Source organism: Sus scrofa, chromosome 10 (assembly GCF_054392235.1).
Source record: "Sus scrofa isolate SSC_HxYL_T2T_F1_AM1 chromosome 10, Sscrofa_HxYL_maternal_Yorkshire_Landrace_v2.0, whole genome shotgun sequence".
NCBI classification, from domain to species: domain Eukaryota; kingdom Metazoa; phylum Chordata; class Mammalia; order Artiodactyla; family Suidae; genus Sus; species Sus scrofa.
In genome coordinates, this window is record NC_139392.1 from 23780792 (window position 1) to 23806140 (window position 25349).

The following is a 25349-nucleotide window of genomic DNA, read 5'->3' on the forward strand; positions in this document are numbered from 1 at the left end:
GTAACAGCCATTGAAATTGCTAATAAGTTCATTTCCATAGTATGTGTTACAGTAAAGATTAGCCTGAAGTTACTCACTTTTCCTAAAGATTTGTCCTTTGGTGTATTGAGTGCATATGAAACAGTAGCTGAAATCCTTTGCTGAGTATGAAGTTAGGGATGTCAGCAGATTTCCCTGTATTTTTCCTTTCAGCCTGCCCTCAGCTGGTCACAGGGGTGGAAACTGACAGAGCTAGTTCTCTTGGAATCATCTGGAGAACCATTTATTTCTCCATACTTATATCAAATCGGTTCAACTTTCAAATATGTCAAGCCACCAGATAAAGTGCATTAAAGAACATATTTACATGTCGATAGCTGTTAATAAACATATATCTTAAAAAGTTAAAATTGCAAATTTGTTTAAGGACAGTATTTTTTCACATTGGTCGTTTGTAAATTTTGCTAAGTAGGAAACCAATGACATTTTTGTTTTTGAAAGATAATTTTGTATTGACAATCTTTATAAATCTTATGAAGCTAAGAACTTTGCTCTTGAGCTCATTCAGTGTTCATTTTATGTGTATATTCTTCTAACAAATTCACTATAGAAAAATGGGCATGAGTATATACCTGTGGTCTTGAGCTGTTTTAGTTCCTGCCCCCTTAGGCATGATGGCCAACTCTCTCCAAACTCAGCTTTTTGCCCCCATCTTTCTGTAATGTTTTTCTTGCATGTTTGGTTTCATTTGTTCAAAGCAAAGTACAAGTTTGAATTGAAATATGCAATGGAAATATTCATAAAAACTTTTCACATAAATCCCTTTTATTTATTTAGTTTTTAATAATTTAAGTGATATTTTAAATCATCAAGGGTGGTTAAGTATTTAAAAGGAATTCTGTAGTGAAACCTTCTATCAAGAGAAGAATTGTCTTGGCATGAACATAACTACTTCCATGTCTCTAGACTTTTTTTATTCTGGCTTTTCTTAAAATAAAAGTTGACATCCTCCTTCTTCCCCCTCTAGGATAGGAAATTATTTTCTGTACATGTTAATTTTTTGAAATAGGTGGATATCACAAAGATGTAGCCTGCTGTATGTAGCCTGTACCAACTTTAGATACAACAGGGAGACATTTAAGCTATTATGTCAGGTAAAAATCTTGGAATTGTTTTGCTGTGGAAAAGGGTGTGGTTTCTTTTAAATCTGGTAATAGACATGAGTAGGTGGTTTTCTGACTTAGGGTTTTTGCTGGTCAGAGTCTAGTCTGAAGATAATTTTAGTTTTTTTAAAATCTCATCTTTAATTTTTTCAATAGCACTTTAAGAAACAGAAGAGGCTGATTCCTGAGAGAACTGTTTGGAAGTACTTTGTCCAGCTCTGCAGCGCCTTAGAGCACATGCATTCTCGGCGAGTCATGCACCGAGGTGAGCCAAATCCCGAGGAACTTCTAGGGTTGGTTTAAACGATGCAGGTTCCTAGGCAGCTTAAGAATACATGCCTTCTGGTCATCGCATAGTATCATGCCTTCCCAGGTAATTTATTTCCAAATTGTAATTTTACTAGAATGATAAGCCTTTAAGTAAAGCCATATGTGGTTTTAAATAAGAATTAGAATTAATTATTTTTCTGTTGGACTTTTTTTTTTTAGTTTTTTTTTTTTAACTGATTCTGTTAGTAAAGGGAAAAAATAGATGCAGGAGAGCAGTTGAATATGTATAAGGAAGAGAGGTTTTTTTTTTTTTTTTTAAATGTACAGTATACATCATAGGTACTTAGATTTTTAATTTTCTGCATCCACTCCTAACACGTTCTTGCTTATCAGTCAGATGGTTGGGCAGAATGGGGGAAGGTTACATCACTAAGGAATTGATTCCTTGATTTTGAGATGTGCACAGTTTCAATACAACTTATTTAAGCAATTAAAATTTCTGAGGTCATCTAAGTAAGTAATTATATGCATAATAGAGTTTTGATTTCTAGTTCAAGTAAGCATATCAATAAATTACTATTTAGTAAGCTATTTTATTTAAGATTGATTTAAGACTGGCACACATTTATTTTGTGCTTTGAATTTCATAGACGTTTATTTGAAAACAGCAAACAAAATGCATTCTAAGTGAATATGAATAGCCATCCTCCTGCTCCGTCGATGATTATCTATCAGAGGACTGAGAACTCGGAGGTATTCGGATACATGAAAATTACTCAAAATAAGAGGACAGTTTCAAAATTTAGCCTGACTTTCGTTTTAAAGATGTATTTTAAATTCTACAGTTGAGAAGTGGTTTTCAATCCTTTGACTTTGCCTAACCTGACACCATGTTTCACCGGATGCCTTCATTTATTCACAGATATAAAGCCGGCTAATGTGTTCATCACGGCCACTGGGGTGGTCAAACTTGGAGATCTCGGCCTTGGCCGGTTTTTTAGCTCCAAAACCACAGCTGCACATTCGTTAGGTAAGAGATGGTTTCCTTCAATTATCTACCCACTACCTGCCCACCTTTCTTCCCCCACCCCCGTGGTTAAATGTATAAGGGATCTACCATTTATGTGCCAGCTCTTATAGTCTAAATAACACTTTTTAACATCATCAGATCTGAGCCGATACAGGTTTATCAGGTATAATGTGTCCATTCAGGACAGTCGGATACTTTGTTAATTTGACCTCAGGCAGGCGCTTAGTGAAAGACAGTGCTAATGAACCAATCTGGTTGTATTTCCAAGGATCTTTTCTTTTACATGGAGTAATATAGAGATAACATGAAGAACAAACCATATCTTGAAAGAGGACCTCACCTGACCATTAACAATTATTATGGTAGTTTGTAAATGTTTAATTTATTAAAGTAACATACACGGTTGTGATTACTGCAGAGGGGCAACATACATGATCTGTGGCTAATGGGGAAAATACTTCTCAATTAGAAAGTAGAAAGATATCTGTAAGTTATTCATTCTAGAGCTGGCAACATACCAGTTTCCTTCACACCCAAAAGAGAGCCGAATGTAGTTATTAGTACGACATTATATTAATGGAAAGGAGGTTGTCCAGCTTAGAAACAGTAGAAATAAGTTGGCTAGTGGTGCCGTATCTTTTTCATAATTTCATTGAAAACAAGTGATTTTTTTTTTGGATAAAATTGTTTTTAAATGCAAAATAGTAAATTTCAAATGGCCCAATGAGGAGTAAATGAGTTGCACTAAATAACAAGTAGTGAGACCAGCGTCTGAGTTAGTTGACCAGACATTTTTAAAGTTTGTCTGGGTTTGTTCTAAGGTTCTGTGTGGCCTTGAACGTGTCATTTAACTCCTCTGTATCTACAACAGGATGTGATGCCTAAGTAGGCACCTCATCAATATTTACTGAATGGCAGAATATTGGATCTCAGATGAAGGAGTTGTGGAAAAATAACACTTTACCCTTCACGCAGAGTTTCACTTTTGTCAAGTACTTTGAGGAAGTAAAATTTCAACTGATGCCAAGTAATACTGTTTTTATTTTTTCTTTCACTCTACATTTATTCTTGCAGAGCATTACAGTTTTTTTTTTCCCAGATAAGAAAATTTGATGTGACATTCCATATGAAATGCTTAAATTGGCAAAGCACTGTAATAAAGTTTTATCTGGACTTTCCAACCCTCACAGTGCAAGTAGGAGAGTATTTCTGTGAAGAAAACATCAGAGTGCTCCAAGCCAGTGCCATTTATCATTAGCAACGATAACATGTTGTCACTCTGTTATTCACCTGAACAGCATGTCCTGATAGCACCCTGTCATCAATCTACTTAAAATGCCAGGGCACAGTTACACACACCCACACACACCCACACACACACACACACACACACACACACCCTGCATGTACCCATGATCCTGCCCATGCATGTGTATTGTTTAAGTGCTGCTTTGCAAGCTGTCTCCCTGAGCATGCGTTAGTTAGTTGCCTGACCTTAATGATCCAGCATATTATGTGAAACCCAGATCTCACCAGTTTTGAAAATGGATTTCTTTAGCTTGCCTGCTACCACCTCTTACAGTATCTCTGAATGGGGTTTAAAAATATATACGCATCTCTAGATTTAGGTGATATGTTAGTTCAAATTATGTGATATAGAGAATAAAATTTTAGGAGATCTTATAATTCATTAAGAATTTCTGATGTCAGTTTTTATCTAAATCAGTTCATTTAGGGTCTCTTAGTTTTTTATATGTACACACACACACACACACACACAATAAATGAGGATGCCCCAAATTACCAAACATTCTGAAACACATGCTAAGGAAGTAGCAATGAGACTGTTTCTCCGATAAATGAATCAATAGAAAAATAATTTCCTTCACTCATGTTTTGTTTTCCATATTCTTAAAATAAGAAAGCTTTTTATTCCTGCCTGTCTTCTCTGCAAAGATTTTGATGATTTGAAACTGTAAGTTCACGAAGCAAAGTATGGTGAACGTCAAGAATTAAAGTTTGAACTCTAGCCCTCTTTGGACCCAATAAAAATCCTATGTAGAAGGATCAGGAAAAATTCTTTGCTAGCAAATAGTATGTATAAAATAACAAGGATAGAAATCTTAAGACAGGCTTTTCTTTGTTGACCGGTTGACCCTAATTTTTACTTTTAAAGAGGTACTGCTGTCCTGTGTTACCAAGGCGAGACAGAACGATGCTTGGCGAGAGTGGGGATGTTCCATAGGACCTTGATCAAGCCATTTATTAACTTCTCTGAGAAGGGGCACATATCCCTTTGTTGTCTTTCATTTGTCTGTCAACCTTATAAATGGTCAGATATTAGAAAATGTGTTTTATGTATACATAAATATGTCTGTATCTTTAAAATTTATGATGAGAACACACCTCTCTCTTGAATCAAGGTTTTGGCTAGACTAGTTAAGAGGCTTTCAAATTTCTTGACATCGACCCCCCAGCAACACGGTGACCCCACGGGAGCACAGCCATGTATGTCTGAAGCAGAAGTTTCATGTAACAGTGTTTTCTGTTACAACTGCAGTTCATTCTGATGTCGTCTGTTCTGTTTTATTTTATGTTACTATAAATAATGTTATTTGCAACCCACTGAATTGATTTCACAACTCGTTAATGGGTTATAACCCGCAATTTGGAAAGCATTAGTCTGTGTTTGCAGTACCTTCGTGCTGTTCCATTTACTTGAAGACAGACTCCCCATTTCTCTAGCTACTGTCAGCCTTCTCCCGACTGGCTGGCTGGCCAGTTCAGTTGGTCAGACATAAACCAGTCATTTGCAGAGTTTCCTGTGCTGCTGGAGGCGGGCAGCAATGTGCACCAGAGACTATAGTTTCAGCTCCCCGAGGTCCTTACAGTTGTGTGTGAGCTCAGGGTGCAAAGTGTTCCTCTCCTGGAGTCCAGGAGACCAGGGCATGGGGGCACACGGCTGTGCGCCTGGAAAGCAGAGAGCCCCAGCGAAAGCAGGGAGCCCCAGCTGCTGCGTCTGGGTTCACTGTCCCACGTGGTACTGTGTTTCATCACTGAATGCACCTTGTGCAGTTTTCCCCACTCTGTCTCTGTTTTTTGGCTTGTTGCTACTTGCTTCCATCTGGAGTTACGTTGTTGTGCTTTGCACATTGTGGAGGAGCTGATAGGAGCTGCCCCTGGTCCTGGACTTAACTGCTTTTGCTGCCCATGTCTCAGAAATAAACAGAAAGTGGGCCTATAGGATATTGAAGTCTTTCTTCAGTAACCATTCTGTCTACCCCCAACTTGGGCAGGTATTTCTAAAGGAGTAGCTTTTCTGGACTGAAAACTAAAACGCCGAGACCTGTGAAACAGGAACATGGCAATCAGGGTGTAATTTTTTTTCATTTCACCTTGGATTATTTCGAAATAATCCAAATATATGATTTTTAATGTCAAACTATCTTGGTTTCCTGTAATAATGACCCGGAGGAAACATCTGCTGCTATTAAATGTCAGCAGCATCAGCAGCAGCGAATATGTGTGTAGCATTTTATTATTTGCAAGCAGTTTTAAAGCAAGTTTTCTCCGCTTTCTTGTTCCGCAGTGTCATGCAGTGGGTCGAGTGGGGCTTGTTGTTCATTCTATTGAATACTGAACCTGACGCCCACTCCCACACCATCCCTAGAATTCCTGATCTTTATCCTAGTCTCATTTTTTCTTTTTTCCCAGCATATTCATCTTTGAATATGCTAGTAAATCCTTATCAGGCTTAGTGCTTTCTGTCTCTCTCCCCCAGCTGTGTATAAGCTTCATGAGGACTGAGATCTCCGTGGTTTAGGTTCCCTGATGTGTCTCACATGCCTAGGAGAGGGCATTGCACAAAACAGATGCTCAGCACATACTGATGAAACAAATGGGCTTGGAGAGAGGCCACACATCAAAGGACGGAGTTAACAAAATGCACCAGTTAGGATAGGTTACGTTATGCTGCAGGAAGAAACAGGAGCAGCAGCTCAGTCACTTGGCACCGAAGCAGACTATCCCTCTGGTCCCCCGGAGCCACTGTGGGCCCATGGGGGGGTCCGAGGCAGCTGCCTTCCCTCCACGTGGTCACTTGGTACTTGGCGCAGCTTCCGTCCTGTGTGATCCGCATATCTGCATGTGCTGTCGTGACCTCCTGAGGGCAGGATCATGAAGCATCCCTCACTGGCTCTTGGCTCAACGTCTCTGCTCCAGCGTAACACAAATTACCCCCCTTACTTTATTGGCTGAAACAGATCTCGTGGCCGTGCCTCCCTTAAGGGAGTGGATAGACTAATTCTCCCACGTGTCCACAAAGAGGAGAACCAGAAATAGGAAGCCTGAGTGAGCGTTCTGAAGAAAATTGCTAATTACCTTTTTGTGTGGTGTGTGTGATAGTTGGTACTCTTTCTCTCTTAATTCCGTGATGTATTTGGAGCTGTTGCACCCAAAGGGTCATTAGCTCCCTTGATGGCGCTGTGGTGCCATGAAGGCAGCGGCAGCCGTGGTAGCCTCGGGAATGTCCAGCTTTCTAAACTGGGAAATCCTGAGCGGAGAGATTATTCTTAAAGCCAGAAGGATTCATGGGGTGTGCTGGCATATTGATCCCTGGCGATTTTTCTCTTGATCAGTAACTGGTAGCTTTCCCTCCTGGACGTACTTGAGATAGGGGCCTTATTTTTGGCCAATTTAAAACATTTATACAAAAAATTATTCCTTGCCAAACTGCAAACAGCAACTGTGGACTCAGTGCCACATAGCACAGGAATTGCTTTCTTTTCTGCGTCTCTAATTCAAGTCTTTAAAGTGGTTATTTATGATGACCTGGTTTAGAGTTCCTATCAGCGAGTAAATGACCAAAGCCCATCATTTTTATTCTTTTATTCTTATTATAGTAAATGTATTGGCTTCTCCCTCAACTCTGCCCCCCAAAAGAACCCTTCAAAGAAGTATGTCATCCCTCCGCCCGACTATCCAGTGACCTCTTAGAGGTTGAGAGGTGTTAAACCACACGCTTTCGCCTGTTACCCCCACGCCTGGCCTCGTCCTTGGCGGCTCAGCACGTGGAGTTGGACAGTCCACTCCCCCACATGGTATGCAAATCACTAGCGCTTTTCTATCGCTTTCCTATTGCCTTAACAAATTCCCACAAATTTAATAGCTTGAAAACAACCTAAATGTATTATTTATGCAGTTTTGTAGGTTGGAATTCCACCCTGGCTCTCCAGGCTAAAATCAAAGCATCTGCAGAGTTGCACTTTTTTTCTGGAACTTGGAGGGGAGACATGCAGGTTGTTGGCAGAGTCCAAGTCTGTGGTTGTAGGACCGAGGCCCCCGTTTCCCTCCTGTGTCAACCTCGGGAGCTTCTCCCCTTCTAGAAGCCGCCCTCATCCACTTGGCTTCTGCCTCCTCCATCTTCATGGCCAGCAGTGGCAGGAGGGGACCCTTTCATACTTCCAGTCTCTCCTGCCCCTACCGTCACATCTGTCACAGACCACCACATCTGTCATCTCCCTACTTTAAGGTCTGTAGACTACATCTGCAGAGTCCCTTCTGGCAGGTGGCAGCGCACACATGGTGTAGCACCAGGGGGCAGAGAGTGAAAGGACCAAACTTCCGCCTGCCTCAGCATTGCCGTCCAGTTGGGGCGGCTTTGGTGTCCTCCTCCAAAGCCTGGTAAGGTGACATGGTTTAAAAATCAGAGGTTTTATTGGAAGTTTGTATTATTGAAATTAAGCACTTTTCTTTTTTAGGTTGATGTTTTGATATTAAAATATCACGTTTTTATGATCGATCTTTGTAGGTGATAGGCATTTATTTTTCAAGGGAGAAAATACCATGCTTGTCATAATTTAAGTTTTGCAAGCAAGTCCTTTTCTATCATTACTGTTAGTTTATTAACAGTTCTACTTAAAAAAATTATTTACAAGACTCATTTAATCCTCAAGGGTGTCTCTCCTTAGTACCAGTCCTACTTCTGAGCAGCTTGCTCCATCATGGACTGGAATATAGGAGGAGATAAAAGGTAATTTTAACAGAACATAATTAGAAGAATTGAACTGCCATAAAATGTAACCACACTGTATACTCCAAAGGTTTATATGTAAGTGATTAGGGCAGTTATATGTTTGCTCTCCAAGCAAATCTTTTTGTACCAAAGTTGCATTTCTTGTATACAATGAAGTGCTTCCTGTCTGACTGCTTGTTCTAGTAAAAAGAAGGGAAAAAAAAAAGTTCACTTAATTGTGTTCTGGTACGGTATTTTACTTGCTCTCATAACATCTCCCAAAAGAGCCAAGTTGGAGAATTTTTTTTTTTTTTTTGCATGTACATGAATTTAGTTCTTATATATGCTTGTTGTACATTCTGAGAATGAATAGATTTTTACAAAGAGCTGGAGTGCGCTGATACTGATCCTTGTGCTGGACACATATCTGAAACCCCTCAGGGGGAGTCGTGTTGTTGTTGTTTTCGTTATAAGATTGTTTGAACGCCTTTTTCCCTTATAACGAGACAACGGGTCTCTGATTTTGAGATGCTGCCAGCAGAGTAAATGCACGGCCATCGTTCAGCCAGCATCAGAGTTTTCACACTGGGGTCTCTTGAGTATACCATTCATGTTCCCCACACTATTTCCAAGTGTGACACAGCCTCTGATTGCAACTTGGGAAATTAGTGTTCCTGAACCAGACGTTAAAGCAGTTTCATTTTTGGTGCCAGTGCCACCTGTGGTCACACACTTGTTTTTCCCACACCTCCCCTAGCACCTGGGTTTTTCTCCGGCTTGCACCCCTTCTAGTTCATCATTGTGTGGAGCCGTAAAGGCAGCATATGTTTGGTCGGTATTAAAGGCTCCTTTGACTGATCTATTTTTAACGTTCCTTTCTTGACTTAAATAATCGTGCTGGGAAGAAGCTATTATCTAAATGTAAACTGTGCATGTTTAACCTCTCATCTACTCTTAACGAGTGTTTATTTGAAACGGACTTGCTGCAGAATAGGATAATTTTTGCGTATCGTCCATTGACCCTTGACCCTTACGGCTGGCCTTTCATATGTACATGCTGAGATGTTTAGAAGCGTTCTCTGCTTCTTAAATTGGAAAGATAGTTTTTTTTTTTTTTTTTTTTTTTCCCAGTTATATTTCACAGTGGTCGCTTTGAATGAAACAGCTGTTTAAATGCAAGGGACAGAACCACTTGGCTTGACTTCTAGGTCCACACCGTACTAGTTTTGTGATCCTTGGCAAATTACCTGACATCCTCGTGCCTCCTCTCCGCAAAAAGATAATAGTAGTAACACCTCACGAAACTACCTCGTTATAGTCCCCGTCTTACCTGCCGGTGAGCCCCAGCAGGACAGGGAGGTACACTGTTGATTTCTGTCTCCCCAGCACCTACAACAGTGTAGGAGGCTTGATGAACACTGTTAAAAGCTCACCAAGAGAATGCATGAGCAGGGTAACAATAATAACAAAAAAAAAAAAAATGTTCTGGGTTTTTAAATGTTACCAGTTACACCTGACAGGTGAAAAATTTATTTAATGACTATCTTTCATAGAAGAAATACTGATCTACCCCTCAGCCACTCTGTACTGACCTCAGATTATATGCTTTACAATTAAGTAAATCTGGCCTCTCTCCGTGAGGTCTGCCAGCATCAGTGCTGGGCTGACTTAAGAGTGTGAAGACTAAGAATGAAAATTAATTCCTATTTCCTGAAGTTGTGTGTGTGTGTGTATTTTAGATCAAATTAAGGTTTACTTGTGACTTGTGTCCTCCTTTCTGTCTTCCCAACAAGGGAGCGTTCAAGGCTTTCTTTCTGCAGTTTGTTCTGAGAGAAAGAAGCAACATTCTAAACAGAATTTGCTCGTTTGTACCCTCTGACTTAAAACATTTCATTCAGCTGTCCTAGGCAATAGCTGAAAACAGGAATGTATTCCTTTTTTTTTTTTTTTTCCATTTCATTTTCCATATGGGCAGTTGTAGGGTGTTTATGAGTGCTGTCAAATTTTAGAGCAAAGGGAGCTCAGAAACGACCTCATCTTCCTCCTCACTGCATCTTACAGGTGAGGAAAATGAGTAAAAAGAGAAGTGAAGGGGTCCTCGCCAGTCAGTGGCAGAGATAAGATGTGAAACAGATTTCCGGACCCTTGACTGATTTTGCCTTAACTCCCTAACTTAAAAAACAAAACCCAAATAATCAACCCAATCGAAACATATAAAAAGATGCTGCAGAGGTTCTATTATATTTTTTTTTCCTTCAAGTCTTTTTAGAAATTGCCGTGCTAAGTGTTTAGCAAAACTATTGAAAAAATTCTGTAGGTGACTTACTCTGATAAAATGATAGTCATTGATTAATTTAGTCATATATTCTGTAACAGCACAGTAACAGAATTTTTTGGCTCCCTTAAACATGTTTTAGCACTTGCAAAAATCAGTCTTCATTTTTTGTTCAGGAGAAGTTGTAGAATGTATGTTAACAGAGTATTTCCCATGTAAAGCTTTTCTCGTATAGTTAGAATAAGTCAATTAAAGTAATGACAATTCTTATGTTTGAATGACTGTCCTATTATATTTTGAAGAAAGGTCGGAGAGTACTGTCAGTTGTTAACAGTTTTCCTCTAGTATCAGCCCTTTTGTTTTTTATAATATCATCATCCACTTCTTACTTTTACCACACCTGGAGGTTGAGATGACATAAGTATCTGCTGTAATAAAATATATGCCCATTTAACCTACAGCCACAAATTCTTGAAAGGTGAGTGGACCCATACATCCTGCAGCCCAAAGCCCCTGAGTGCCCAGGAATTGATGCTCATCTTAATGTCTAATCACGTCACTCCACAGCTCCTCCTCTCCTGGTAGAGCTGTTTGGAAGCCACACCATTCTTGAGGCAGCAGCGGGCATAGACACAGCTGTCAGGAGTTTCAGAGACCCGTTTTTAGGACGTAATTATGTATTCACCAAATTGGAACCCGGGAAAACATAGCGCTGCACTGAAACACATTCCACACTTTGCTGAGCATTTGAACTCTGCGGGGAAGAGGGGTGAAGCTGGGTCCTTTCTGGGCAGGGGTGTTTTCTGGGCAGGGGCCCAATGCTCAGTGGCAGCCAAGACGAGGCCTCCTGCGGGGAGCAGGTTGGGGGTGGCGGGGACCTCCCCCAGACCCCGGGCTCAGCCCTTAACTGTGAGTTGATCCGACCAGTAAGCGTAGGGCAGGAGGCACGGCTCTCCTTTCCTACCCAACACTCTTGGGGACACATGTGGGTCAGCGAGGTGAGTAGCATACCCAGATTTACATTTTAATATCTATCCAAGATGTATGTCATTCTCCTATTAAAACACGCGTGTTTAGTATAAAGACGTTCGTCATGCCCATTAGGAAGGGGAGTCAGTGTGCGTTTAAAGCACTGGTGTTCAGTGGGTGTGGAACTTTGGGCCGTGACCTCCAGCAGCTCCCAGAAGAGGCTGTGGTGTGTTGAGCCTTCCCAGGGAAGTGAGTTTGGTGAGCTCCCCACCCCCCCTTTCTCAGGCCCCTGGCGTGCCGGCCGGCCGTGGGGTCGCTCTGTGTGGCCGTGAAGGTGTGCTGCCGGGGCTAATCTCTGTAAAATGCCAGGCATTTGTTCTTCTGTTTCTCTATCATCAATCTTTCACACTCACATCAAACCCCTAATGCATCAGCAGGCTTCCCAGAGCTCCTGGTTCACATTACCTTTGCTTTTGGTAAACCCTGAACCTTCAAGCCTCAGTGTTTTCTGTTGCCCCCTGTGGATGCCGTGCAGCCTCTGTCTGCACATCCGTCACTGCCAGTCACTGGCTTTATGTCCTGAAAGCAGGAGCCTGTGCAGCCCGTCGATTATTCCAGCTCTACCTGCCACCCTCCCTGGAGCGGAGCGCGCGTTAAATATTCCCAGTAATCGGCGTCGCTGGTGAAAAGCGCGCGTGAAAGGGGTCGGGACTCCCAGAGCTGGAGAGCGCGTGTTTCTTTGACTCCGCAACGATCCAGATTCTCCAAACCCATAGCTCTCTCTGAAAGTTTTTGGGGCTTTTCTCACCCTGACAGAAATTGGCAAATTTGCTTGTTTGTCTTCAAAGGAATTGCTGCAATTAAATTCTTTCTTTCTTAAAGTCTGTCTCATTAACACCATATCCAAAGACTTCATACTTTATTTAAATTTCTTTCATCTTCCCGTTTGCATCCTCTCTCTTCACTGCTTCCCTTTCATAAACACCTCCCTTTCATCCGTTCTGGTCAGGACCATCCTTTATGAGGAAAAAAGGTACTCCAGTATAGCTAGGATTTCTGGTGGATAGATGCTTCATGTTTTCACCCTTTTGGCCTGGTACAGTTCACACCACTCACAGCTGTTAGGATATAACGTCATTCTTTTGGAAGGTCGACTCCTGCCTTTGAGGGTGATGCTTTGCTTGTTGGTGGACCTCTTCTTGGTGCCTCGGACTAAACATGCCTGTTCAGCATCCTGAGTTACGCCATCTTTAAGATGTACCATAAACACCCCGGGAGTTCTTGAAAATTAATAGAAAAAGGAGAATGTGTGTTTCTCTCTGAGTGCCAGCACAGTTTAGGCAACAGCTGCCTCGAACAAATAAACTTTCTGAATATTGCTGTCAAACTTTGATTTTTTTTTTTTTTAACTTAGCAAAACTTGAGGCCCACAGTGGTGAAATAATACCCCTGAAGTTTGAAAGTGAAGATACTCACTTTGAAAGTCACTTAAATGTTTTTACCCTACAAAATATAATGTCTATGTCTTATTTTAAGATACTTAATAAATATTAATTTATTAGCCTCTCTTATGTTAGCATTTTCTAAGATGGTCCTAAAGAAAAGAAAAACATAGTCACATATCAAGACAAGCAAAACCAAAATATATATCCAGTGTCTCGTCTCTATAAAGGTCTCAGTAGTAATAGTCTCAGACATTTTTCAGAGATGTCCGTGATCTTTCACACATGTTATCATAAAACCCTTTGATGTCCAAAATACTCTTTTATTCTCAAGTGGGAGTAAGTAAGGTACTAAAGGTTAATGATTTACATCATTTGTAATTTTAATAGTCATAGATGTTCTGAGGGATAGTCCTGTAAAAGTTCATACATTTGATTTATTTATATACATTTTACTCAATTGTTACACCTTACAGTTTCTTTTAAAATAAATTATTACATTATCGTGCTTAATTCTTTGGGATATGCAAGCCATGTTGAAATGAATTATGAAACCAGTGTGAGCCACTTAGAATTTCTTGTTAGAATTCCTTCTTTTTTCCCCATCAGTTATGCTCCCTAGATTCTCCCTACATTGATCAAGAGGAAAGCATGTTTAAGCCACCACACCCTTTGTAATGTGGGATAGATGCAAGTGTGCAGTTGAGGAGTCAGGAAGAAAGAAGCATTTAAAAGTTTTCGGTATTAACCCAAAACAAATTTTCTGATCCTAATGAATTATTTTTAATGACATTTTTCAATCTAGAATTTTGTATGTAAGTTCTTCTCACAGCTGCCTCTGCCTTTTTATACTCCTCTTGTTTTGTTTGGTTTGTTTTTGCAGTGGGTACACCTTATTACATGTCTCCTGAGAGAATACACGAAAATGGGTACAACTTCAAATCTGACATCTGGTCCCTTGGCTGTCTACTGTATGAGGTAGGTGATGCTGATAAATATCATCTATTGAAGTAATTGTATGTACTGGAATATATTTCCCCATCCTTAGAGTATACACTTATTATGCACTTATTTTTTTTTCTGGATTGTGTTTAAGAATTGGCTTTTTAATTATGAAGAGTGAATTCATTGACTTCGTAATTGTTTTTATAGTGCAATTTAGTGTCTATATGTTTCTACACATTTATTTCCTCTAATATATTTTTCATTGTTTTCTTTTGTTGGGAGTTTGGTTTTTTTAAATGTGTTTTATGTTAATGTATTCATAATATTATTTATAAAAATATATACATGAATATTTATTTAAAAAAACCTTGCCCATGCAGAGCAGAAGAGGTATAATGGAATGGACTTAAAATATGAAAGCAGAGCGAATATATTGGTCAATTTTTTTTTTTTCACTTTTATGTACAGCAGTTCAGCTTTAAGGATAGTTTACAGGCAGATAATTCTTCTAGGTTATCGCTTGGTTTAGTTTTGGTGAGGAACAATTTGTCTTGGTAAAGAAAGCCCTGTGAACTACTTCATCTCACCTGTTCTGCCGGTGATAATTTATTAAAGGCTGATAGAATTATGTAGGTAGGTCCTCTGGCAAATCTGGCACCGTGACCATTTGGATGCGTAGGAGACGGCACAGCACGAGCACATTTTGTACTCATGTTTGAGGAATGGTGTCAAAGAACACTCAAGTCAGTGACTTCGGTAATTTTATTCTTTAATCGAATGGTAATTTTCCTCGGAACGGAGGCTACCAGTCAAAGCTGTTAACTAAACGTTAGCCTACATCTAGGTAACTCTTTCAACAAACTAAAATGACGGAAAATAAATACATAGAATCGTTTTCATATTTTACTATGTACAAAGGAAATCTAAAGAGATAGAAACCAGTGCCTTTCATGCTATTTTGTGTCTCTTGTCTCCTGACTTGAAATATCTGATGAGATCATCTATTTTAATTGCTCCACCTTTATTTGGAAATGGAGCATCAGGGTTTTTTTTTTTTTTTTTTAATGTGTATCATAATCTTTAATCATTATTTTACAGACTGCAGGTTCAACTTTCCTAAATTTAAGGAACCTGAGCTTGTTTATTTTGGTTTTCCTACTGAAGTAACTAATGACCACCTGAAAAAAAATATTTTTTAAATGTTCTTAAATAACATTGCTGCGATAATGTTTATTCAAAAGTTATGAGTTATATGACAAAATACGTTTGTATGTACGCATGTGCGATCAAAAGAGATTTATGTTCACTGTATTATATTCTGTTAATTTGGTACACTGTTGAACTGATTTGATACTAAGTTTAAAAGTCACTTTGTACATTTAAAAATATTTTATGCCAGTTTAGGTAACCTTAGACTCCTTCAGGCCAATACTCTAACATTATCAAAGCAGCATTTCCCCCTTAAACACTTAAAAGTGAACGGCAAATTGGTTTCTCCTATCGAGATTAAATTTAGCAATGAAAAAGAAAAAGTTCAGTCGAGAAAATAAGCATGTTTGGGAGAGTTTGCATAATTCTTTGAGGACTAGCAGACTCCCATGTAAAAACTGAAATAATTCTTCACATTCTGAATCCGCCTTTGAGAGGCAGCGTCCTGTTTTTGTGTATATTTAAAACGATGACCACAATAAAAATTAAGTCTTTGGACGTGCCTACAATCATGCATTTTATGTGTTGTGGATGATTTTGAGTTATGGTACTTAACATCTTAACACTAACATTAGGTTTCATCTCAGTGTATTTTCTAAGTTCCTGTGTGCGAGTCATTTGGAAGAGCTAGAATTTTTCTAAGGATTTAATTTACCTTTGTCTTGTATCTCCTTCCGGTTATGCTTTAATAGAACGTTAATAAAAATGCGCAGTAATTTAGCTTTAAAAAATGGGCCATAGCATCACATAGAGATTTTATATTATATCCCACTAAGAATTTACTAGTAACAATGAAGGAGTGGGAAGGCTTTTTTTTGAAAATGTATTTTTAAACTCAGAAAATTAGACTTTCAAATAGTCCTGAAACCTCAGGAAAAAAAAAAAAAAAACTAGCAGTACAGTTTTAATTGATATGCAACAAAGTAGACTTTACTAATTAAAATCAAGATGCTGTGCTTTTGCTACACGGACCTTTACATGGAAAAGTAGGTTTTACACATTTCCTTTATTGTTCACTGCAGCAATTGCATCCTTCCAGGGTTGTAGGTTGGTGGCTTACAGTTCAAAAAAAAAGAGAGCTGCCACCAGCCCTGAAGACAGACAGTGGGCTTTCGTCCCTCCGACACCCCCAGAATACTAATCAGGAAAGTCGGACCCTGGAGGTCAGGGAGCAAGTCAATCATTCTAGCGATCGTCTCAGTGTGGAGGATCAAATTAGCCTGAAAAATTCAGCTGCTGGGAGGAGAGGGCGAGCAGCTGTCAGGGGCGGCATCGAGATGCACTAATGAACCAGATGAATAGTGCAAAAGCTTGAAAATAAAAACAGGACAGTTGACATTTTTCATCTGTCAAAGCAGGAGATGCATGAAAATATACTATTCCTGTTTAACTCCTTAGGGGACATTCAGTTTTTTTTTTTTTTTTAACACTCTGCAGTATTGAGACAAAAGTCCTGTAATGAACTCCCAGCGTATGATAATGAATATACGTATGTTTACTTAGGGTTTCTGCAAACACGGAGAGACCAGAGTTTACACACACAGTCCATTTTTTAAGGTGGCATTGGAAAGGTTCTCTTTTATCATAGAGTGTCCTTGCATTGTAGCAAAAACCGTAATTATGCTTGTAGCGTCTCTTCTGAAATTCCCTCTCCGATGGGGTGTCTTAGAGGTTTGGGGACCATCATCACATTGTCTCTCCCTTCTGTCTCCGTGTGGAGCACCTCTCCCGAAGGTGGTTTGTGTCAGATGTAGCAAGGCTCGGGCCGGCTTCCCCTGCCAGCCTCAGGTCCAGGCTGGGAAGGAGTTAAGCTCTGCCTGGAGCAGCCCAGACCGACGAGAGCCATTTTCAGCTTGTCCTGTCCCCGCTGACGCCCACTGAGTAGCACAGCACGGACCAGCGTGTTTCACACACACGCGGCCTGTCTGGGGAATGTACACATTGTCCTTCCAAAATCAAACTTATTAGCACATGTAGAAAAGGGTGACTGGCTCTGGGGCAGCCTCGCACTCCGTGTTGTATTCTCGCTGCCTCGGTTCAAAGATTTAGAAGGTCTGAACAGGAGGCGAACATTTTAAATTGAATTTTTAGTTTGTAACCTTGCTTCCACCATCCTTGCTGGCACTCTAAATGTCAAGCGAGAACCTTGTCTTCAGGTTAAATTCAATAATGTCTTTCTTAAAGTCGTTTATTCTTCTTTTTTTTTTTTTTTTTTTTTCTGCATAAAAATCTCATTTGGATGCCTCGAAGTAGCAGCTATGATTCTTAGGGCTTTCGAGTGTATTTAGTGTTTTCGAGATATTTCCCAAAGAAACGTAGTTTCAATTCATTGTGAACTACTCGAGGATCAGTTAGAACGTTCAGATTGAGAAGGCTTTTTTTTTTAATCTCAAAATAACCTTCCCCTACAGAAACTGTCATGCGATGTAAAATGCCGTGCATTCTGTTCCCTAAGCCATTGCTTAGATTATAATTCTGTTTTAGCTTCAGTTTCATTTTTGTCGTAATTCCACCGTTAACATGGCTGATTTGTACCACTGATGTCTGTTGCATCATGAGATATACTAGCTGCTTTAATGGCCTTATATTTGCAAAGCGTTTTAAGTTATTTTATGCTCTTTTCTTAATACTGTTTGATGTTCATATATGTGTGTGTATATATATATATATCAGTGAAGAATTATATGTATACTAACCATTTCTCCCTTTTAGGGAAGTTTAAATATTGAAAATAAGAACCAGAAATTGAAGTAATACTTTCTAAGACTTACTAAATAATTCTCTGAAAAGGATATTCATAAAAATCAGAATGCCTAGATAATGTCATTCAAAGTGTGTGACATTATTTTTCTACCCCAGCGTAGCATACTTGATGCAATCCCCTTTAAAAGTTAACGTGTAACTGTATCAGTCTCATTGGGAGCATTTTGCAGATGGCCGCTTTGCAGAGTCCCTTCTACGGTGACAAGATGAACTTATACTCGCTGTGTAAGAAGATAGAGCAGTGCGACTACCCACCTCTGCCTTCCGATCACTATTCGGAGGAGGTAAGTCATTTCTCAGTCCCTGTGTTCATCCGTTGTTCATTCTGCTAACGCTTGCATTTTATTAAGAAATCCTCCTTTATCCAGTAACACACATGACGCGTGGAGGTGGCAGAAAGAGCACCTTGGTTCCGTTTTCATTCTCTCGGAGGCGCGGCTGTTTAGAGAGTTGACTCTGCAGATTCGCCACGTGGAGAGGACCACAACCCGGCGCGTGGTGTAAAATCGGCCACTTCCTACCTGCCGCAGGAGCAGTGGCTGGCCTTACAGCCTCCTGAACGTGGCGAAGGGCAGAATGCATGCCCAAGCCCAGGCCATCCTAATCAGCCTGTCCTGGACCCTCCTGATAGGGCACCTCCGCATCCTCACAGTCTCAGCCACACACAAGTACTACCTTCCCTTCTGGCAGAACTGCCCTCCCGCCCGGGTTTTCCCAGAATGGAACCGAACATCTCTCAGCCTCATGTCTCCCAGCCTTACCCTTTCAGCTTTCCCCCCTGCCTCCTTTTCCAAGACCCGTCCTATTACCACCTCCTGGCTGCAGTCAGATTCTGTGGGAAACGTGTGAGGTTATCACTGTAGACACGGTAAAGAGTCTATGGGATGGGACTGAAAATTTGAGAAGACTTTTCCTTATTGGGAGCTGAGCCTGGATCCTTACTCACTTCGGTAACCCACCCCAAACGTGAGTTGTTTGGGCTCCACCCAACGTCCAGTTTTTCATCGAACAAAACATCTCCCATTTTTCCCTAATGCATCATGATTTTACCGCTATTTAAGGAGGAGATATGCAGAAGAGCAGTGTCTTGGGTTAATGCGGTCACGTCACTCTTTTTGGAAAGCTCACTGGGGACCCACCCAGAGAAAATGCTGTATTGAGTTAGGCCGTCTCACCTGCTCTTGAGCAGTAGAGTTCTTGCCCAAGGAAAATGGAAAGGAGCAAGGGGAAAAGACAAAACAACTGGTCATGTTCACCTTTTTGGTGGTCTTGTTGCTCTATTTGAAATGAATGCACTTGGTTTAGGTTTCCTATAAGGGGGATTGAGTCCACATACCTTGCATAAGAAGTATCTCTAAAGAATTTTTACCCTATGTAAAGCATCTGTGGTCCTAGGATGTTAAACGTACCCTTTTTCTAGTAGTTTTGATACTGATAATCAATGACACTTGGCTTTCTGTTTCATAGCACTTGCACTCCGGTAATTAGAATAAACTCCTACAAGGCAGTGATGGTAATTTAGAAGCATTATCTCTATTTGATGTTAATGCTATTATGTTGGCCATTTTTAATTACTATTTTGGGTATAGAATATAAATACGGCATTTCACGAAACCAACTTGAGAACTCCGGGCCTGGAAATACAGTAGGGTATGAACGGTAATGCACAATGATAGCAAGAATGTCAGGGACCCTTCTTTGTTGTGTCATTCATGCTGTCTTCTCTTTTCCATGAAGCGCATGAATATTTCACATATCTGCATCCTCATCCCCTATTCTTCTTGACTAATTTTCAGACTGTCTGAATTTGCATTTCACATGGTAGCTGATTAGGAGATGCCGAGTGCAGCAGAGGAGCCTCAGCAGGCGGTTGCCATGGTGACCTTCAGCAGGATTTTAATGATGGCACCACTGGCGGTTGGTTGAAGTCGGCCTGCCTGCAGGGCTACTTCACTGCAGCTAAGTGTGAAGTCGGATTTGCGGGTTCTCAGCCAAGGGGCAGACATCAAAGTCTGGCCCAGACAGAAGAAGGTCTTACAGTTGGGAAAGGAAAATAGTTGCTACTTTTTGCTTCACTCTATATAGTTACCAGTTTTGAAAAGAGATATAAAGCAAAACATGTTATCTGATGTACTTTCCAAAAAAAAAAAAAAAAAATAGTATGGTCCCTCAGATGGGTAAAGTCTGCTGTTACGCCATGATGAAATAATAGAAAGCTGTCATAGGTAGGTAAACAGTGAAACTAATTCTTACTGAGGAAATGAGAGATAAAAAGTATAGACTAGTGATCTTACTTTAATCTCTTCAGTTATGTAGAAAAGTTCTCAGAACAGGAGCTTTGAAATGCAGATGTGCTACTAAATATTTTCTCTCCTGAAGTAGGAATTCAGTTTGTTTGGAAAATAATCATTCAGAATTTATGGTAGCCAAAAAAAAACCAAAAAGCAGACACCCTGAGCAGATTCTGTGTTGCCACATCTTAACAGTATCTTAAATATTCCTTTATATAGTAGATTTTTTAGGGCTTTTAAAAGTCCAAATTGCCATTTAATTTTTCAGTATGGCAAAATTTGGGAAACAGTGAAAAGTGAAGTGTGAAGTTTTTAAACAGTGAAATTTTCATTCAAAGAGCAATTCTTTGGTGTTAATTTTATAGCTCAAATGGTAACAGATTTTTATATCTATGTGAAAACTAAAGCTTTTAAGCAAGTTAATTTCCCTGCCAAATGTCCATTTGAAAACATACCAATCCATTTAGCTACTGCTAAGTTTTTAAGGCTACTTCCCAAAAAGAATGCAGAGGCAACATTTCATGAGAATAAAGCCCATGCCTACCAACCAGCCTTGCTGGTAGGAATGCTAAGGACTCTGCAAGAGTTATTTCTAGATATAGTCATTCCATTTAGAAGAACGCAGAGCTTAAAGGTTTGGGATTTTTAAATTTCTTATACTTTAAGACATAGGTCAGTATTAAAAACCCAAACCAAGGAGTTCCCGTAGTAGCGCAGTGGTTAATGAATCCGACTAGGAACCATGAGGTTTTGGGTTCGATCCCTGCCCTTGCTCAGTGGGTTAAGGATCCTGCGTTGCCGTGAGCTGTGGTGTAGGTTGCAGACGCGGCTCGGATCCTGCGTTGCTGTGGCTCTGGTGTAGGCCAACAGCTACAGCTCTGGTTAGACCCCTAGCCTGGGAACCTCCATATGCTGCGGTAAGCGGCCCTAGAAAAGGCAAAAAGACAAAAAAACAAAACAAAACAAAACAAAAACCCAAACCAAGAAACAGTATCCTTTGGAATATAAACCTGTTTGTCAGATCTTTCCTCTTTCCTCTTGAATTATGCCACTGTTGTTATGTACAAATGAGTAGGATTCTGGATCAAAATGCCTTAGCTGCACACAACTGATACTAGGAACATGTATTTTATAGCTTACTAAGTACTTTTATTTATGGCTTTTGGTGCTCAATATTCTTTCCTTTTCTAGTAATGATCTCATCCATGTATCAATAGGGAGTTACTATACTTAACAGTAAAAACATTGGGTTGAAAATAGATATTTTCCATGAGATAGCGCTTAGTTTTAGTTAAACTTGGTGTTGGTGATTAAGACATTAACACCTGTGAAGCAAACACTTATTGAACGTTTACTCTGTATGAGGAGCTATAATTACAGGGCTCCTCACACCCTGGATGGGGCCAGCCTCTCCAGAAGGTGCTGGTCACAGCACGTTCTCCCTTCCCCAACTCTACGAGGCCGGTTCTTCTAAAAGGCCCATGAATCTCCATCTTTTTGCAGATGCCCTTTCCACTTTTATCAGGCAAACAAGTGATGACTTACCTCACTAAGCATAATGCTCCATGTTGCTGCAAATGGCATGGTTTTATTCTTTTTCGTGGCTGAGTAATATTCCGTTGATGGACACTTAGGTTGCCTCTGTGTCTTGACGATGGTAAATGGTGCTTCTGTGAACATTGGAATGCATGTATCTTTTCAAATTAGAGTTTTTGTCTGTTCTGGATATATACCCAGGAATGGAATTGCTAGATCTTGGTAACTCTATTTTTAGTGTTTGTTTGTTTATGTCTTATTTTTTTAGGGCCATACCTGCAGCATATGGAGGCTCCCAGGCTAGGGGTTGAATTGGGCTGTAGCTGCCAGCCTACATCACAGCTCATGGCAATGCCGGATCCTTAACCCAGTGAGCAAGTCCAGGGATCGAACCTGCCTCCTCATGAATGCTGATCAGATTTGTTTCCACTGAGCCATGATGGGAACTCCTATTTTCAGTGTTTTTTTTTTTTTTTTTTCTTTTAAAGAAAACTCCATACTGTTTTCCATAGTGGCTGCATTGATTTACATTCCCACTAACAATGTAGGAGGGTCCCCTTTTCTCCACACCCTCTTCAACATTTATTATCTGTGAACTTTTTGCTGATGACCTTTCTGACTAGCATGAGGTGACTCCTCATCATGGCATTTTCATTGTTCTCATGAAATTCTTGATTTTTCCAGAGTATTTAAAATGTAAGTATTCAAAAGTTTGCTCCTTTCTATTTTTTGATTATATATTATTATATATATATATTTTGAATAAAATATATAAAATATATATTATATATATATATTTTGAATAAAATAATATTATATATATATATTTTGAATAAAATAATAATAAATATATATATTTTGAATAAAATAATAATAAATTTGTAGTTGAACTAAACTGACTTCAGATATGTATAGGTTACTCTTGAGTATAATTATATTTACCCGGCTTTAAATGAATTGGAATCTTTACTTTTTTTTCAACTTCTGAAATCACCATTTTCTTTTATCCGTATAAGAACATTCTTGTGGAGTTCCCGTCGTGGTGCAGTGGTTAATGAATCCGACTAGGAACCATGAGGTTGCGGGTTCGATCCCTGGCCTTGCTCAGTGGGTTAAGGATCTGGCGTTGCCGTGAGCTGTGGTGTAGGTCGCAGACTCGGCTCAGATCCTGAGTTGCTGTGGCTCTGGTGTAGGCTGGCAGCTACAGCTCCGATTCGACCCCTAGCCTGGGAACCTCCATATGCCACGGGAGCAGCTCAAGAAAAGGCAAAAAGACCAAAAAAAAAAAAAAAAAAAAAAAAAAGAACATTCTTGTTAAAGAAAGAAGGTCTGTGGCATTATTTCCATGAGCAGATAGAGGCCTGGAGGTATCCAAGTGAGACAGTACCAACAATGCTGGTCTGTATTGCTCTGTTGAGAGTTATGTTTGTGACCTAATGCTGTGCTGCTGCACAGAGAGCCCTGTTGTCATTACCTGTACGTGACTGAACTTGAGATATAATTGGGTAATTGCCCAACAACAGTGACTGCTGTGATTCTCTTCTTTTGAATATTTTTGGTACCAACCTGTATGCTTTGATATTTCTTTTTTTTAATTCATTGCATTTTATTGCAACTATCATCACAACCTAATTTTAGAATATTTACATCTCAAATCCTCTGCCCATTCCTCTCCACCCCCCCACCCCACCCCTGCTGCTAACCTGGTAATCATAAGATTGTCAAAGTCTGTGAGTCAGTGTCTGTTCTGCACATAAGTTTATTGTATCCTTAAGATTCCACATGTAAGCAATAGCACTTGATGTTTGTGTCTCACTGTCTTAACTTTGCTTGGCATGATAAGTTCTAGGTCCATCCATGTTGCCATTATTTCATTCCTTTTTTATGGCTGAGTAATATTCCATTGTGTATATGTACCGCATCTTCTTTATTCCTCTGTCAATAGACATTTAGGTTGCTTCCATGTCTTGGCTATTGTGTATATTGCTGCAGTGAACATTTGGGTACATACATCTTTTTGAGTCATGGTTTTCTCTGAATAATACCCAGGAATGGGATTGCTGGATCATATGGTAATTCTATGTTTAGTTTTTTGAGGAGTCTCCATACTGTTTTCCATAGTGGTTGCATCATTTTACATTCCCACCAACGCCCTAAGAGGGTTCCTTTTTCTCTACACCCTCTCCAGCATTTATTGTTTGTAGACTTTTTAATGACGGTCATTCTGGCTGGTGTAAGTTGTTACCTCATAGTGGTTTTGATTTACATTTCTGTAGTAATTAGTGATGTTGAACATCTTTTCATGTGTTTTTTGGCCATTTTATGTCTTTGGAGAATTGTCTGTTTAGATCTCCTGCCCATTTTTTGATGGGTTTTTTTTGGTATTGAGTTGCAGGAGGTGTTTATATATTTTGGAGATTAATCCCTTGTCAGTAGTTTCATTTACAAATATTTTCTCCTATTCTTTGGGTTGTCTTTTCATTTTGTTTAGGGTTCCTTTGCTGTGCAAAAAAACTTTTAAGTTTAATTAGGTCCCATTTGTTTATTTTTGTTTTTGTTGTCATTACTCTAGGAGGTGGATCTGAGAAGATACTGCTCTGGTTTATGTCCAAGAGTGTTGAGCCTATGTTTTCCTCTGAGAGTTTTGTAGTATCTGCTCTTATATTTAATTCTTAATCCATTTCGAATTTATTTTTGTGTAAGGTGTTAGGGGGTGTTCTGATTTCATTCTTTTACATGTAGCTGTCAAGTTTTCCCAGCACCACTTATTGAAGGGACTGTCTTTTCTCCATTGTATTTTTTTGCCTCCTTTGTCATAGATTAGTTCACCATAGATGTGCGGGTTTAATTCTGGGCTTACTATCCTGTTCCACTAATCTATATTTCTGTTTTTGTGCCAGTCCCATGCTGTTTTGATGACTGTAGCTTTGTAGTATAGTCTAAATCAGGGTGCCTGATTCCTCCAGCTGTCTTTCTTTCTCAGGATTGCTTTGGCTCTTCTTGGTCTTTTGTGCTTCCAAATAAACTTTAAAATATTTTGTTCCAGTTCTATGAAAACTGTCATTGGTAATTTCATTGGGATTGCATTGAATCTATAGATTGCCTTGGGTAGTATTGTCATTTTGACAGTATTGATTCTTCCAATCCAAGAGCATGGTATATCTTTCCACCTGTGTCATCTCTGATATTTTTCATCAGCTTCTTATAGTATTCAGAGTACAGGTCTTTTGTCTCTTTAGGTAGGTTTATTCCTAGGATTTGTATTCTTTTTGATGTGATGGTAAACAAGATTGTTTCCCTAATTTCTGTTTCTGATCTTTCATTGTTAGTATATAGAAATACAGTTGATTTCTATATATAAATTTTGTATCTTGCAACTTTTACCAAATTCATTGATGAGCTCTAACAGTTTTCTGGTAGTATCTTTAGGATGTTCTAGGTATAGTATCATGTTTGCAAATAGT

At 39.6% G+C, this 25349-nt stretch overlaps 1 protein-coding gene across 6 annotated transcripts in view; it reads left to right on the plus strand.

Annotated features, from left to right (window-relative positions):
• Positions 1–25349, plus strand: part of NEK7 (NIMA related kinase 7) — a 158010-nt gene that overhangs the window by 109817 nt on the left and 22844 nt on the right. For 3 of the 6 annotated variants that reach the window (XM_021064488.2, XM_084979393.1, XM_084979392.1), the window contains 5 exons: positions 1299–1407; positions 2335–2442; positions 14025–14119; positions 18229–18342; positions 18427–19572. In XM_021064488.2, coding sequence (XP_020920147.1) covers positions 1299–1407; positions 2335–2442; positions 14025–14119; positions 18229–18342; positions 18427–18429 — 429 coding nt within the window. In that variant the 3' untranslated portion in view covers positions 18430–19572. Of the gene's footprint in view, positions 1–1298; positions 1408–2334; positions 2443–14024; positions 14120–18228; positions 18343–18426; positions 19573–25349 lie in introns of those variants that run through there. The other 3 variants (XM_005667989.4, XM_021064489.2, XM_084979391.1) reach the window with 1 other exon arrangement.